This window comes from Symphalangus syndactylus, chromosome 6 (assembly GCF_028878055.3).
Source record: "Symphalangus syndactylus isolate Jambi chromosome 6, NHGRI_mSymSyn1-v2.1_pri, whole genome shotgun sequence".
Lineage (NCBI taxonomy): Eukaryota > Metazoa > Chordata > Mammalia > Primates > Hylobatidae > Symphalangus > Symphalangus syndactylus.
Window position 1 is genome coordinate 51,470,306 of NC_072428.2, and position 17,909 is coordinate 51,488,214.

The window sequence follows — 17,909 nt, forward strand, 5'->3', positions numbered from 1 at the left end:
GGGGTTAATATAGGACACCTTGGGAGGAGCAGGAATAGCAACACGAAATCAAATATAAGCAAACAATGGAGAGTCATATTGTCCTTTCCAAAAATTTCCAATAGGGAACTCTCTTTTTCCTCTGGATACCCAATCATCCTGCATTGTCCCTGTACACCCACCTTCCCTTGGCCTCTGCCCAACAACCAAACATTTCAACCCCTCCAGAGACTGGTTTTTCTTTGTGCTCTGACCCCTGGGGATTTCCAGATTGCAGGAGGAAGCAAATGCTTAGTGGCTGAAGAGTCTTTGTTTCTTCAGGTCCTCAAAGGATACCTAAAAGTTAGACTAAGAGTATAGAGTGCATCCTGAAAGGAAAACCAAAGACTCATGATTGGTAGGATGTGTGCAAGCCCACTATGTGCCTAGCATCCCAGTAAATGCTTTTCAAAGATTATCTCAGTCAGTTTTCGGAACCTTCTGAAGTAGCTGCCATCATCACATTGACATCTTATAGATGAAGCGAAGGTTCATAAAGGTCACAAAACTAGTAAGCTAGAGAGTCAAGATCTAAATTCTAATAACCATATTTCACTTCACTTTACGGTAGAACTATTCACACTGATGAATAGTGTCCCCCCTGCGGACTTGGGCCAGGCTTCACTATTTAAATGTTTCCCATGACACTGTTATAATGTCCTGTTAAACAGAGATGGGAAATGGGATGTAGGGGAGAGCAAGGAAGATGAGTTTTTCAACTGGAGATAGGACATGCACCTGAGCACAAAAGTATGAAAAGGGACATATTCTCCAAATAGAGGATAAACCAGAGGCGGTAGAGTCAGGGCACTTGAAAGGGATTGAAAATACAAGAGGTTAGAGGGGTGCATGGGGCCATGTTTTAAAGGTCATGCCTTCTTCCTGGGCATCATCTGTGGGAAGGAATAAAGTTGAGAGAAAAGAATCAACAGGCACAAGCTATGTTTCTTGTATTATTTTAATGCAAAAGTTACATAACTATTTGGAAATATGAAAAACTAAGAGATACTGTTGCATGCTCTCAGTTCCCCAGATCCTAAGTGGACACATAGCTGTTCATGAAGAGAATGGTTGAGTGCTCTCTTTGTTGTCTTTTATTTTGAGGGTTGGTGAGGGGGAAGCAGGAGGAGATTTCTGCCTTCTTCAGTCTAACCTAGCACATTCCTAAAGACAAGGGAAATGTAAGTTCAATCAAATGTGTATTCTCTACCAAAACTTATCTCTGATTCAGATACAAGTTGATTGAATCCACTGAGAAAGCCCTCAGAAAATCAGAAACATTTCATTCACATTCCTGCCAGTAATTGAAAAGTTATGCAAGGATATCCTTTACACCTTTATCTTAGAATTCCTGTAGCACCAGGTAAACCAATCCAGCTCTACAGATCTCTAAGGCATCTTTGAAGTTGGCTGGATCTGAACAGATATTGTGTTCATGAATCCAGGTTGGAATGGTCAAAGAGGACATGCATCAGGTAACTCCATATTCTCTCCCGCAATTGTTTGGTCCTCATGCCATACATGATGGGATTTAAGGTGGCTGGGATGATCACATACAGGTCAGCTAGCAGCACTTGGTTGTGCAAGGGCACTACATCCTGCCCCAACCAGGCCGCATAGATGGATGCCATCCCAGCTAGATAGTACAAAGCCATAACCCCCACATGGGAGCCACATGTGCTTAATGCTTTCAACTGAGCAGTCTTTGAGGAGAGACCAAATACTGCCCTGAGAATTAAGATATAGGAGGCAGCAATGAAGGCCACATCAGAGCCCACCATAATAGAGAAACCAATCAGACTATAGAGACTACTGGGCATGGGGTCAGCACATGCTAACCTGGCCAAAGCTATGTGCTCACAGTAGGAGTGGACAACCACATTGAAGCCACAGAAAGGTAGATGACTCACCATCCAACTCAGTGGAGTTATGGCTATGATGGCTCTAATGGTGATGGTCATATTCATTCCCAGCATCACTTGAGGTGTGAGAATTCTCTTGTAGTGTAGAGGCTTGCAGATGGCTACATAGCGGTCAAAAGCCACGGTCAGCAGCAGCCCCGTCTCCACAGCTGTGGCTAAGTGGACAAAAAACATCTGAGTGAAACAAGCATTAAAGCTGATGGAGCTGTCTCCTGAGCAGAAGATGCTCACCATCTTGGGTACCACCGAGGAGGCCATAACAATGTCCACAGCAGCCAGAACACACAGAAAGCAATACGTGGGCTCGTGCAGAGTGGAATCCATCCAGATTGCAGTCACAATGATGGTGTTTCCTAACAGGGCTATGATGTACATGGCACTCAGTGAGATAGCCAGCCAAAGATGTGAAGATTGCAGTCCTGGGATACCCACAAGGAGGAAGGAGGCAGGGGTTTCCATTGTGTGATTGTAAGCTGGACCCAGCATCACAGGTGAGACTTCTTGCCTATTAACGTATAGATGATGTAAGAGAACGATGCAGTCCTATAAGATTAGTTCCCATTTGTGGTGCTGGGAAAACCTAGGGATATTCTCAGCTTGGTGATATCACAGGATCAGAAAAATGACTTCTAATACTGTGCTACCTTTCATCCTCCTTACAAGTTTCTATTCATCGATGAAGGATCAGCTTGTGAGTTCCTTCCTTAGGGACTTGTGTCCTGCTCTCTTCCTCCCCCAACCCCATGCCCAGGTTAAGTTAATTACCTCTTTTGCAGTTTCCTGAAATCTCCTGTAGGGACGAAATCGACAATTCCAGTACTCTATGAGTTTATGGTATGCACTGAAGTGCCTTATAGGAAGATTGTGATCCATAGCTGTGGTCACAAGTCACTTGAATGAAGATGTATATACTCATTACAGTAAACAATTTCCACAGAAAGAACGATTAACAGAGGAAAGATTGACTTTTTATCTCTGTGGGCTGTCACTAAATGTTGAAACCAGAACTTCTTGAGAACAAACATCACATTTTATATGCTCAGTATATTGCATAGACAAAACATAAATTCAGCATTCTTGCGATTGATGATATACATTAGTAAGTTCAGTAAAATAAAACCATTAGAGAATAACTATCACATTTTATAGGCGATTATAAATTGTCTATAAATAAATATAATCCTTACCTTCTCTAAATTTACCCTGGATCCTATTCACTTTGGTTCAGTTAATAGATTAAATTACTACAAGGAAAATCTTAGGGTTACCTTATAGATGACCCCCCCTCCCCAATAAGTTGTTATGGTTCTTTAATACAACTAACTTGCTCGTCCTGATAACCAAGATATTCCAAACAAGAAAGCTTTATCCTTTAGAAAGTTAAGCACTTTATTATTAACATCGTATGTGCCAGTACTATGTTAAAAGTGCAGTATTCATAATGAGTGTATTTCTCCATTTGTAAAATAAGACAAACATCCATTCCATAAAACACAGTTTGTATAACTTAGATTAAATATTCTAGCCAAGATCATGTAGTGAGTGTGCGGTAAGTTTTGGGTTTAAGCTATGAATCCCAGGTGTCCATCCAGCCCAACATAGATAGTCAACAAGACAACTATGGATAAAACAAGGTTAGGGGTTTCACTTGGCCAGGTTTGATGAGACAAAGATAGCTACTGCTGTGCACAGCCAGCAGCTGAGCTCTACCACTTGTTCATCTCTGTTTATTGATGTATTCACCCTCCATTGCCTCATTCAGGTGTTACCATATCATATAATTTGTAACAATCTAAGTGGGGAAACCTGAATATAAAGAAGTCAGCATTAACTACCATTCCATTCCTGTGTGATAGCTGTTCAGTTACTCTCTCCTTAGGATGATTGGTTTCCATGATTTCATATGGTGTTTGGTCATAGGCACATTTTCCCTGCCATCTGAGAAGACTCCTTACAAGGGGAAGCTCCTTCCTCTGATGTTATCACCCAGCTTTGGGAGACATTGGTTAATCTTCTTCATGGAAACCCTAGATTCTATTCATCAGAATACAGCATACAAATCCTGCATACTTTCATGTACCCTACTCAAAATCTGTTATTGGTCCCACATCATCAAAGGGCAGGATAGCTAAGTGGCATAAAGCATTGGTTCTAGATTCATACTCCTAGACTGAAAACCCTACTCTATCGCTTGCTAGCCATTTTGCATCAGTCAAATTATGTAACTCTCCAAGCCTCAACTTCTTCACCCATCAGAGTTAATAATACTTACTTCACAGAGATATTTTGAGATTTAAGTGATAAGCTATGTAAAAGTGCTTAGCATGATGCTTGGTACATAGGTGTTCAATAAAATATAGCTATAATATAGTAGAACAGAAGACAGTTTTCCCTGCCTAATTCTATACTTCTAGATTGCTCCAAATAACATCCTTAAATGAGTGTGTGTGATTTGAAGACCACATTTACAAAGTAAAAAGCTGCTCATCCTGCATTGCCTGAAGAATTTCTCTTGTCCTCCCATGAGTTGCCACTGAAGATGTCTCACCCAGTGGCTGTACACAACAAGTTTCTCCTCATTGGACTATGATAGGAGCCCACTATCAGTTCCATTATAGGTCAATTCTCAAGTTGAGGATTTTTTGTTTTATTTGCTTTGTTGCTATTTTTCTTCTTCATCACACTTGTGAAAAGGTTTTCCTTAGTTTTTCCTACAACCCATCTCTAATCAGAAAGCCTAAGCATAGCTCACATTTCTGCTGCCATACAACAATTCTTGCCAAACTGAATTCAGATTAAGGATAGAGTGGAGGTGGGTATGAAAAATATTTTTTCCAGGCCAAATTAGTGCTTCAAATCTTTTTTCTATTATTCTCAGATAATTTTCTTTCCTTAGGATGTGGGCATATGCCTTTGTTTCAGACCTGGACTTTGAATCTCAAGTGTAGACCAGACCATATTAAATACAATTGATCGCCTTCCTAAAACCCTCATCACCCTAGTATTGTATCTTGAGGGCTCAGCCTAATGAGTCACCACAGCAACTGTGTGATTTGTTTTTACATAACAGTAGTCATATATCGCTCAAGAACTGTTTCTTAGGTGTTCAGTCAATCTTAAATGAAAGGTGCTTATTTGCCAAGCCTCAAGACTAGCCTGCTTTAACTATCGCTTCCTGTGCCTCTCCTGAAAAAAAGGACTTTCATCGTGTGAAGTTACCACATCCCTATCCTTGGATACTGTCTCAAGCTACCTCTTTTTACTTCTTGTCAGGGTTCTGGCTCCTCTCTGAGTAATGGAATAAATCAGATTAATGGAATTCTGTGCCTTGATCCCATCTGCTGTGGTACACATTTTCTCTCTTAGCCAAGCATTAGATGAACATTCGTCAGGTTCTCAATCCTAATCCTGGGACATACATTTGCCCCTTCAATTCACCTCCTACGGAGCCTAGCACTGATGGGCTCCATAGTTAGGTACCACCAGCAGCTGTGGTAAAGTCCTCAGGAGTTTTATTTAAAAAATCAAGTTTTGGGGACATGATTATAGACTGTGATCTATATGAAACAAACCAAAAAGAAAATCCCTGAGCTTAAGAAATGCTATATCATGGCACAGATTGAATAAATTAGTGAGATCCACATCATAATCAGATTATAAAAACCTTGCTGTGTAGCTACTGGGTGAGACATCTTCAGTGATAGATCATGAGAAGACAAGGGAAAACTTTTGAAGTAGAACGGTAGTGAAGAGTGAAAGAAAAATTCAGGGTATGCTTGAGACTGCCGCATGTGTTCTGGATGCCACAAACTCAGACTTGTGCATTATTGCATAAAGGGCTGCATAAAGCTTGAGAATCCAAACAGCCTCTTCCTCACTCACGTCTGATCCAGAATGTTCCTCCCCTGGCTGCCCTGTGTAAATTCACCTTTCTTCAAGAGGCAGCCTCAGCTGATGCTGAGGCCTCAGCCCTGGAAGCTCTAATTGGGCATACCTTTCATGCCCTTGAGAGTGTTTTTCTTTTTAATCTCCATTTACTTTTCTTCTCAATTAGCATTGCTGGAGATTTACATTGTCAGTCTGCAAAGAACAGGACACTTGGTTTGGTTGGTTGTTTCTTTCTACAAATATTTATTTCAATCAACCTATTGATACTGAACATTGTTTGGCTAAGACTAACAGTGATCTCCATCAAGCATCTGTTGTCAGTCCAGTAACTCTTTGTCTTTTTGTTTTACTTGACATCTCCAAAACATTTAACACAACTGCCTGCTCCCTGATTTTTCATTAACTCTTTAAAACACTATGAATATAATGGGAAATGCATAAATCTCAGATATATAGCCTGATGAATATTTATTATGTGAACACATGAACACACCTACATAGGCACTACTGAGGTTAAGATACAGACACCAGTGCCCTCTGGTTGTTAATGTTTACTGTTTTCAGAAAGCTCTGGTAAGTTATCCTAAGATCTATTTTCAGCCCTGCACGTGCCTTTGCCTTCAATACTGTGGGGATATTCACATGCAGACCTGGAGAGTCAATTACTTAAAACTAGCACAGAAAAGTCCCTTAATTTCAACAACTCATGATTCACAAATCGTAAGATATGAGAGAATTTTTCATTTCTATTAAAAGAGTGAGGAATACATAATTCAAAATGAAAATGTCTTAAAGGTAAAAGAACTAAGGCATATGTATTTGAATCAGGCCTTTCTGTTTATGATAACCCTTTCTTCCTACCTGGATACTTCCCCTCTTCAGCCAAACATGCGCCCAATCAGCCCTACTACTGGGTTTTTTTCCTCATAACTTTTCTTAGTCCCATAAAACTGTCTCTCCACCATGCCAATATTATACCTACCCCTTCCTCTCTGCTTTCAATTAATTATATGTCCCATTCTCTCTCCCACCTTTCCTATCCAAACATTATTTTCATACATTCTTGGTAACAGTAATACCCACCACATCTAGACAGCCCTGTATAGGAAGAGTAAAGGCTTATATTTTCTATTCTGGGGTGATCTGGCCTTCAGACTCCATCAGCCCAACACTAATGCCCAAGTCAGTTACAGTCTGAGAGTTTTCTCTGTTTAACTTTCTCCAATGAGTCCATGCCTCATAGTCCACATTTCTTTCATGCAAAAGAAGAGGGGTTAATACAGGATACCTTCGGAGGAGCAGAAAGTGCAAACAAAATCAAATATGAACAAACAATGGAGAGTCATATTGTCCTTTCCAAAGACTTCTCACTGGGGCCCTCTTTTCCCTCTGGATACTCCATCATCCTGCCTTGTCCCTGGACACCCACCTTCCCTTGGCCTCTACCCAGCCACCAAACATTGCAACTCCTCAAGAGACTGGTTTATCTTTGTGCTCTGGCCCCTGGGGATTTCCAGATTGCAGGAGGAGGCAGATGCTTACTGGCTGAAGAGTCTTTGTTTCTTCAAGTTTTCAGAGGATAGAGTATAAAGTGCATCCTGAAAGGAAAACAAACAAACAAACAAAAACCATGATAGGTAGGATTTGTGAAAGCTCACCATGTGCCAGGCATCATAATAAATGCTCTTTTCAAAGATTATCTCAGTTTTCAGAACCTCCTGAAGTAGCTGCCATTATCACATCAACATCTTATAGATGAAAGCTGAGGCTCATAAAAGTCACAAAGCAAGTAAGCCAGAGAGTCAAGAGCTAAATTCTAATAACCATATTTCACTTCACTTTATGGTAGAACTATTCACACTGACAGTGTACTTCATATCTCAAAGTCGAGTTCACATTTCCTCAGTTCTGCCTGGGGACTCGGGCCAGACTTCACTGGTTAAAAGTTTCCCATGACGCTGTTATAACGTCCTGTTGAACGGAGAAAGGAAAGAGGATGTAGGGGAGGGCAAGGAAGATGAGTTTTTCAACTGGAGATAGGGCATGCACCTGAGCACAAAAGTATGAGAAGGGACATATTCTCCAAATAGAGGATAAACCAGAGGCAGTAGAGTCAGGGGACTTGAAAGGGATTGAAAATACAAGAGACTAGAGGGGTGCATGAGGCCATGTTTTAAAGTTCATGTCTTCTGCCTGAGCATCATCTGTGGAAAGGAATAAAGTTGGCAGAAAAGAGTTAACAGGCACAAGCTATAAAGTTTCTAGTGTTTTTATTTTTAATGGCAAAGGGTAGATAACTATTTGGTGTTGTGGGGTTGGGGGAGCGGGGAGGGACAGCATTAGGAGATATACCTAATGCTAAATGACGAGTTAATGGGTGCAGGAAATCAGCATGGCACATGGATACATATGTAACAAACCTGCACATTGTGCACATGTACCCTAAAACCTAAAGTATAATAAAAATAAAAAATAAAAATAAAAAAAAGAAATTTAAAAGTAAACACAAAAAAAAAAAAAAGAAAAGAAAAACTAAGAAATACAGTTGCATGCTCTCAGTTTCCCAGATCTTAAGTGGACACATAGCTGTTCATGAAGAGAATGGTGAGCAGTCTTTGTTGTCTTTCATTTTGAGAGTTGGTGAGGCAGGAGCAGGAAGAGGCTTTGTGCCTTCCTCAGCCTAACCTAGCACATTCCTAAAGACCAGGGAAATGTAAGTTCAATCAAATGTGTATTCTCTACCAAAACTTATCTCTGATTCAGATACAAGTTGATTGAATCCACTGAGAAAGCCCTCAGAAAATCAGAAACATTTCATTCACATTCGTGCTAGTAATTGAAAAGTTATGCAAGGATATCCTTTACACCTTCATCTTAGAATTCCTGTAGCACCAGGTAAACCAATCCAGCTCTACAGATCTCCAAGGCATCTTTGAAGTTGGCTGGATCTGCACAGATATTGTGTTCATGAACCCAGGTTGGAATGGTCAAAGAGGACGTGCATCAGATAACTCCATATTCTCTCCCGCAATTGTTTGGTCCTCATGCCATAGATGATGGGATTTAAGGTGGCTGGGATGATCACATACAGGTCAGCTAGCAGCACTTGGATGTGCAAGGGCACTACATCCTGCCCCAACCAGGCCGCATAGATGGATGCCATCCCAGGTAGATAGTACAAAGCCATAACCCCCACATGGGAGCCACATGTGCTTAATGCTTTCAACTGAGCAGTCTTTGAGGAGAGACCAAATACTGCCCTGAGAATTAAGATATAGGAGGCAGCAATGAAGGCCACATCAGAGCCCACCATAATAGAGGAACCAATCAGACTGTAGAGACTGCTGGGCATGGGGTCAGCACATGCTAACCTGGCCAAAGCTATGTGCTCACAGTAGGAGTGGACAACCACATTGGAGCCACAGAAAGGTAGATGACTCACCATCCAACTCAGTGGAATTATGGCTATGATGGCTCTAATGGTGATGGTCATATTCATTCCCAGCATCATTTGAGGTGTGAGAATTATCTTGTAGTGTAGAGGCTTGCAGATGGCTACATAGCGGTCAAAAGCCATGGTCAGCAGCAGCCCCGTCTCCACAGCTGTGGCTAAGTGGACAAAAAACATCTGAGTGAAACAAGCATTAAAGCTGATGGAGCTGTCTCCTGAGCAGAAGATGCTCACCATCTTGGGTACCACCGAGGAGGCCATAACAATGTCCACAGCTGCCAGAACACACAGAAAGCAATACATGGGCTCGTGCAGAGTGGAATCCATCCAGATTGCAGTCACGATGATGGTGTTTCCTAACAGGGCTATGATGTACATGGCACTCAGTGAGATGGCCAGCCAAAGATATGAAGATTGCAGTCCTGGGATACCCACAAGGAGGAAGGAGGCAGGGGTTTCCATTGTGTGATTGTAAGCTGGACCCAGCATCACAGGTGAGACTTCTTGCCTATTAATGCATAAATGATGTAAGAGAAGAATGCAGTCCTGTAAGATTTGTTGACACATGTGGTGCTGGGAAAACCTAGGGATATTCTCAGCTTGGTGGTAATCTCAGGATCAAAAATGTGGCATCTGACAAAATTATCCTGTGCCACTTTTATCCTCTTTAATATTCTTCCCTTACAAATTTGTATTCATTGTTCATGGATCAGCTCATGGCTTACCTCCTTTAGAAAGCCTTTTCTGCTTTCTTCCTTCCCCATTCCATACCCTTTCATCTGAGCTTTCATGCAATCTCCTGTCGTGACCTCAGAGAGAATAAATTGATCATTGTAATGCTCTCCCTAGACTTTATTGTGTGCATTAAGGTGTATGTCTCTTGTTTATGATCTTATACAAAGGGTGTAATCCATAATTGAGGTCACAAGTCTATTAAAAGAAGTCTATTAATATATATTTATTATGGTTAAGTTTCCACAGAATGAAGGATAAACAGAGAAATGAATCTGTCTTTCATCTCTGTATGCTCAGTTACTAATTATTTTATGAACAAAAACTTCCTGAGGTCAAACATGTCATATTTTTATCCTTGGTACGGTGCCTATATAAAAATATGAAAATAATATCCTTGTGGTAAAATAAATACATGAATGAGTTGGGAAAAATAAGATTAGAGAACAACATAATCACCTTCCATAGGATATAATAAAGTACGTGGAAATATTTATAATCCTTACCTTCTCTAAACTTTGCCCTGAATATCCTATTTACTTAGGTTCAATTAATAGATTAAAATACTACAAAGAAAACCTTGGGACTACCTTATAGATGAACTTTCCCCAATAAGCTTTTATGATTTTTCAATGCTATTTTTTCATGATAAACTACCAAGACATTCCAGGCAACAAGGAAGCTTTATCCTTTAGAAAGTTAAGCACTTTATTATGAACACAGTATGTGCTAGTACTATGTTAAAAAGTGTAGTATTCATAGTCTGAGTGTATTCCTCCATTTGTAAAATAGATCAAACGTCCATTCCATACAACATAGTTTGTATAACTTAAATGAGATTAAATATTCTAGCCAAGATCATGTAGTAAGTGTGTGATAAGTTTTGGGTTTAAGCTATGACTCCCAGGTGTCCATCCAGCCCAACATGGATAGTCAAGAAGACAGCTGTGGATAAAACCAGATTAGGGGTTTCACTTGGCCAGGTTTGATGAGACAAAGATAGGCACTGCTGTTAACAGCCAGCAGCTGAGCTCTGCCACTTGTTGATCTCTGTTTATTGCTGCGTTCACCATCCATTACCTCTTTCAGGTGTTACCATATCATATAATTTGTAATAATCTGGCTGGAGAACCCAAAATGGCAGTAGTCAGCCTAAACTACTATTACAACCCTGCGTGGTAGCCCTTTAGTTACTTTCTCCTTAGGATGATTGGTTTCAATGATTTCATATGGTGTTTGGTCATGGACACATTTTCCCAGCCATGTGAGAATACACCTTGCAAGGGGCGCTGCTTCTTCTGGTGGTAACATTCAGCTTTGGGAGACATTGGCTGATCTTCTTCATGGAACCCGTAGGTTTTTTTCTTCAGAATACAGCCTACAAATCCTACATACTTTCATATACCACACTCAAAATGTAGTACTGTTCCTACATCATCAAGAGGCAGAATAGCAAAGAGGCAAAAAGTATCGGTTCTAGATTCATACCCATAGACTTAAAAATCCACTCTATCACTTGCTAGCCACTTTGCCTTAGTCAGATTATGTAAACACACCAAGCCCCAGTTTCCTCATCCATAAAAAGGAGATAATAGTACATACATCATAGAGATATTTTGAGACTTAAGTGATAAGCTTTGTAAAAATGCTTAGCATGATGCTTGGTGCTTAGGTGCTCAATAAAATGTAGCTAATATAAAATGAAACTGTTTTCCCTGGATAAATCCCATACTTTTAGATTGCTCCAAGTAGCTTCCTTAAATGGGTGTGTGTGACTTGAAGACCACTATTAAAAAGTAAAAAGCCACTCAAACCACACTGCCTGAAGCTTTTCTCCTGTCCTCCCATAATCTACCGCTGAAGATGTCTCAACCACAGGCTATACACAGCAAGATTCTTCTAATTGGACTGTGATGAGGAGCCCACTATCTGTCCCATTATAGATCAGTTCTCAAGTTTAGAATTTTTTTTTGTTTGCTAGCTTGCTATTTTTTTTCTTCATCACACCTGTGACAACATCTCCCTTACTTTTGCCTACAACCCATCTTTAATAAGAAAGCCTAAGAATGGTTCCACTTCTGCTGTCATATACCAACTCTTGCCAAACTGAATTCAGATTAAGGAGTGGAGGCAGGTGTGACAAATATTTCTTTTTCAGGCTAAATTGCTACTTCAACTCTTTTTCCTATTGCCATTAGATCATTTCACTTCCAGAGAAATGGACATGTAGGTTGGTCACAGACCTGAACTCCAGATGCCAAGAATGGACTAGAATATGTTAAGGACACGTGATCTCTTTTCTCAAACCTTCATGATTCTAATTGTATCTCTCAAGGCCTCAGCCTAGTAGTTCACCACATCAATTGTGTGATTTGTGTTGACATAACAGTAGTCATATGTAGCCCAAGAACCGTCTTAGGTGTTCAGGCACTCTTAAATGATGTGTGCTTATTTGCCAAGCCTCAAGACTAGCTTGCTTTATCTATTTCTTTCTGTGCCTCTCCTGAATAAAGGGTTTCCATAGTAAGAATCTGCCATATCCCTACCCTTGTATACTGTCTCTAGTTTCCCCTTTTTAAGTTCTCATCAGGGGCATCACTTCTACCTGAGTGATGAGATGGATTAGATTAATGGAATTCTATGCTCAGAATCCCATCGACTGCAGTAGACATTTTCTCTGTTAGCCAAGCACTAGAGGAACATTTACCAGGTTCTCAATCCTAACCAAAAGACATATGTTTGCCCCTTCAATTAACCTCCTAGAAAGCCTAGCACCGATTGACTCCACACCCATGTGCCAACAACAACTGTGATAGGAGTCCTCAGTTGTTTTCGAAAAAGCCAAATTTCTGGGACATGATTACAAACTGTGGTCTATATAAAAGAAATAAACCTACAACAAGAAGAAAACCCCTGAGTTTAAGAAATGCTATATCATGGTACAGATTGAATACAGTAGTGAGCTCCACATCGCAGTCAGTTTATAGGAGCTTACTGTAAACTGCTGGGACACTAGGTGAGACATCTTAACTGATGGATCACAAGAAGATGAGGGAAAGCTTTTGAAGTAGAATGGTAGTAAAGAGTGAAAGAAAATTCAGGATATGCTTGAAACTGCCGCATATGTTCTGAATGCCACAAACTCAGGCTTGTGCATTATTGCATAAAGGGCTGCAGAAAGCTTGAGGATCCAAACAGCCTCTTCCCCACTCACCTCTGATCCAGGATATTCCTCCCCTGGCTGCCCTGTGTAAATTCACCTTTCTTCAAGAGGCAGCCTCAGCTGATGCTTGCCTCATCCGTCCTCTCACCAGCCCTGGAAACTAACTGGGCATACCTTTCATGCCCTCGAGAGTGGTGTCTTTTTTTTAATTCTTCATTTACTTTTCTTCTTAATTAGCACTGCTAGAGATTTAATTGTAAGTAATCTTTTCAAAGAACAGGATATTTGATTTTGTTGGCTGTTTCTTTTTAAAATATTTATTTTACTCGATGTATTGATACTGAAAATTTCTTGGCTAAGATCAAATGTCATCTCCATCAAGGATCTGTTGCCAGTGACTCTTTTTCTTCCTGTTTTACCAAAACATCTCACACAACTGCCTGTTCCTTCATTTTCTGGTTTTGTTTTTGAGCCATTATGGACATGCTGGAAAATGCACAAATCTCAACTGTTCAGCTAGATGAATAATTACAATGTGAACACATGAACACACCTATGTAGGAACAAATCAAGCTATACATACTATTGCTCTCAGGCTGGTAAGGCATACTGTTTTCAGAATGCTCTGTCCAAGCTCTCCTAAGACATATTTCTAGCACTGCACCTGCCTTTGTTTTTAATCCTGTGGAAACATTCACCTGCAGATCTGGGGGGCCAATCACCGAAAAGTAGCTTTAAAATGTTCGATCGGGCATGGTGGCTCAGCCTGTAATCCTAGCACTTTGGGAGGCCGAGGTGGGAGGATTGTCTGAGCTCAAGAGTTCAGCCTGGACAACATGGCGAAACCCTGTCTCTACTAAAAATACAAAAAATTAGCTGGGCATGGTGGCCAGCACCTGTAGTCCCAGCTACTCAGGAGGCTGAGGCACGAAAATTGCTTGAATCTGGAAGGTGGAGGTTGCAGTGAGCCAAGATCATGCCACTGCACTCCAGCCTGGATGACAGAATGGAGACACCATCTCAAAAAAAAAAAAAAAAAAAGAAAAGAAAAAATAAATAAATATAAAAATAAAAAGTTTCTTAATGTCAATAACTCATGATTCACAAAGCACAAGACCTGTGAGGATTTTTCATTTCTATTAAAAGAGTGGGAAGTACATAATTCAAGTTGAAATTGTCTTAAAGGTAAAAGAACTAATGCATAACTCATTTGAATAGAGCCTTTCCCTTTATGACAACCCTGTGCCTTTTCCTGAGTACCTCCACTGTCCCACCAAGCATACTCCCACTCACCCCTATTGCTTGGATTATTTTCTTATAACTTCTCTTGGTCCCTGAAAACTGTTACTCCACCAACTCAAAATTGGACTTACCCTTTCCTCTCTCTGCTTTGAAGCAAAGTAACCATATTTCCATTCCCTCTCCACCTCCCCCATCCAAACATCATTTCCATAAAGTCTTGATAGCAGATATACCACCAGACCTAGACAGCCCTATATGGGAGGCATGAGGGCTTATAACTTTCATTCTGGGGTGACCCAGCCTTCACGTCAGGTCATCAGCCCGATACTCGATCTCTATCAGCCCAACACCTGATTCCTAGGTCAGTTACCTACATCCTTGGAATTTTCTCTGTTCAACTTTCCCTGATGGGTTGATGCCCAGTAGTCTACATTTCTTTTACTCAAAAGAAGAGGGATTTGTACAGGACTCTTCAAGAGGAGCAGGAAAAAATGACACAAAATCAATGAACAATGGAGAGTCGTGGGGAGAAGTATTTTCTTTTCCAAAGAATTCCCATTGGGAGCTCTCTTTTCCCTCTGGATACTCTATCATCCTGCCTTGTCCCTGGACACCCACCTTACCTTGGCCTCTGCCCAGCAGCCAAACACTGCAACTCCTCCAGAGACTGCTTTTTCCTTTGTGCTCTGGCCCCTGGGGCTTTCCAGATTGCAGGAGGAGGCAGATGCTTAGTGGCTGGAGAGTCCTTGTTTCTTCAAGTCCTCAGAGGATACCTAAAAGTTAGACCACGAGTATAGAGTACGAACTGAAGGAAAAAAGAAGATCCAATATTGGTAGGATTTGTGAAAGGCCACTGTGTGCCAGGCATCCTAATAAATGCTTTTCAAAAACTATCTCAGTCAGTTTTCAGAACTTCCTGAAGTAACTGTCATCATTGCATTGACATCTTATAGATGAAGCCGAGGTTCATAAAGGTCACAAAGTTAGTAAGCAAGAGAGTTAAGATCTAAATTCTGATAACCATAAGTCACTTTATTTTATTGTAGAACTATTCACACTAATAGTGTACTTAATATTTCAAAGTCCAGTTCACTTCCTCATTCTGCCTGGGGACTCAAGGTAGCCTTTGCTAGTTAAATGTTTCCCATTACAGCACTATAATGTCCTGTTGAATGGAGAAGGGAAAGAAGATGTTGGGGAGAGCAAGGAAGATGAGCTTTTCAAACTGGAGATAAGAAATGTGCCTGAGCACAAAGGTATGATAAGGGAAATGTTCTCCAAATAGATAATAAACCAGAGGTGGTAGAGTCAGGGGACTTCAAAAGGAATGAAAATACAAGAGGCTAGAGGGGTGTATGGGGCCATGTTTTAAAGGTCATGACTTCTGCCTGGGCATCATCTTTGGGAAGAAGTAAAGTTGAGAGAAAGAAGTCAACAGGCAGAAGATATAAAGTTTATTGTATTTTTAATGGCAAAGAATATATAAATATTTGGAAATACAAAAAATCGGGAGACAATGCTGCATATTCCCAGTTCCCCCAGTCCTCAATGGAGACATAGATATTTATGAAGATAATGGTGAGAGGCCATTTGTTGTCTTATTTTGAGGGGTGATGAGCAAGGAGTGGGAAGAGGCTTTGTGCCTTCTTCAGCCTAAACTAGCACATTCTTAAAGACCAGGTGGACTTCAGTTTAACTTCACATCTGATAGAAGACCCATTCTTCAAGCCTGCAAAATGACTAGTCTTACCAACACCTGCTTAGTATTTTGAACTCCAAAACCTGTGCATCCGGTTTCCTGTAGGGTCATTCCGAGAGCAGGCCATAACATAAACATCAACTAACATATTGAACATTGATAAGTGAACAATCAAATGCAGAAGACAATTAAGATATGATTTAAGTAGCCCCAGCATGAGATGAGTCAGCTAAACTGTGATACTCTCTGCTAAGATTCAACCTGTTCCTACTGAAGCATTCAGAGCAGTAGCAGATCCTCATAAACACTTGGTTGCCTTAAACTTACTTTTTCATTCCCAATCCCATGGCAGAAGACTTCCAAATAGAAACATTCCAAAAAGGGCAAAGACCTAAGGTAACAGAATAATGATACAAGAGAAGGTATTCTATGTGGAGGCAAGAGCTTCCAACATCTTTGATTGTCCCTCCTTTATCATTATTTGCTCATAGTCCTTGCCATTCAACCTTTTTAACCTGCATCATATAGAAGAATGCCTAGGATGACATAAAACCAATCATTGAACAAAGCTGCCATAGCCTGTAAGAGAACAGAAAAAGCAGAGAAAAATAGGTAAGAGTTGTATATCTCAAGAATTGAGCAGAAATGTTTGATTTTGTGTCCAGCTAAAATTGCCTTCTTGTGTTCAAGATAATATGGCTAAAGAAACCCAAGAAATATTGACAAGGTCTTCAAACTTCAGAAAACAGTTCAATTCCTTCATCTCTCCCTTTTCAAATCTCCACACTATACTCCAACACAAAAGACGCATTTAGAAATACATAAAGATATATCCTCAGGAACACACATGTCATCTAAGTCTATTAACTTGGCTATTTACATTAGTTGATGCAGAATCTTGAGGTCCTGAAAGTCCCCTGCCCCAAATATTACTAAGATTCCCCAGGAGGTACCTGTAGTAGTTATCACAAATGAAACCCAGTGTTCCATTTCTAGCATTCGTGCCCCAGTGTAAGCCCCTCTTCCTGAGTGGTACTGGACCTAATGGTTCACTTCTAATGAATAGAATTCTGCAAAAGCGATGAGATTTCACTGTCCAAATTAGTTATAAACACACATTGCTTTCCATATTACTCTGTCTTACTGTTTTTCTCACCCTTTAAAGGGTAACACAGTATTGATGATTAATGTTGATGGCTGAACTTGGCAAAGAGTGTGCAAAAAAGAAAAAAGACTAGTCTTCTTATAAGAACTGACACAAAAATACTAAATAAAATATTAGCAAATATTGGAGTGGTTTGGAATAGGACTTCTCAAATGTTAATATGTATACTTTTCACATCAGTGTTGTAGGCATCAGGGGTATGTTAAGCCCCAGAATGAAGCCAAGAAAGAGAATTTAGATGAAGTTCTAGCTGATAAAGTGACATGTAGGTCTATATTCAGTAACTCTAATGACTCCAACCTGTTTGGATCCATTTTGTAGTCTTTTTTATAATGGAAATTTGCACTTAAAACGGACTAGGACACACATTAGGCAGCTGAAGAAAGTATAGCATAAAAGGAAGAGATGATATAGTTGACAAGTGGCTAGATTTTAGGGTATAGTGGAAATCTTTGCCTGCAGACATTACAACCTCAGAAGTTATGTTGAGGGGAACTAGGGATTAAGTCTGCAATTCATTAGGCCAAAGCTTTGTTCATATTTGCCACCTCAGCATAAAGGCAAGTGTCAGGCTTGTGTGTGTACGTGTGTGTGTGCATACACGCATGCGTGCAAGTATTGATACACAA

The 17,909-nt window shown here is 40.3% G+C and overlaps 2 protein-coding genes across 2 annotated transcripts; both read right to left on the reverse strand.

The window, feature by feature from the left end:
• Positions 1–1,451: 1,451 nt before the first annotated feature.
• On the reverse strand, positions 1,452–2,441 carry OR52I2 (olfactory receptor family 52 subfamily I member 2). Its single transcript, XM_055282733.1, has one exon. The coding sequence runs from the start codon at positions 2,424–2,426 to the stop codon at positions 1,452–1,454; it is 975 nt and encodes a 324-aa protein (XP_055138708.1). The 5' UTR covers positions 2,427–2,441.
• Positions 2,442–8,693: 6,252 nt separating this feature from the next.
• On the reverse strand, positions 8,694–9,868 carry LOC129484536 (olfactory receptor 52I2). Its single transcript, XM_055282715.1, has one exon. It carries the CDS (start codon positions 9,844–9,846, stop codon positions 8,794–8,796), a length of 1,053 nt encoding a protein of 350 aa, XP_055138690.1. The 5' UTR covers positions 9,847–9,868; the 3' UTR covers positions 8,694–8,793.
• Between the last annotated feature and the right edge of the window lie 8,041 nt (positions 9,869–17,909).

Coding starts and splice junctions, on each gene's coding strand:
- OR52I2 (XM_055282733.1), bottom strand. CDS start 2,426: ATGCTGGGTCCAGCTTACAATCACACAATGGAAACCCCTGCCTCCTTC.
- LOC129484536 (XM_055282715.1), bottom strand. CDS start 9,846: ATGTGTCAACAAATCTTACAGGACTGCATTCTTCTCTTACATCATTTA.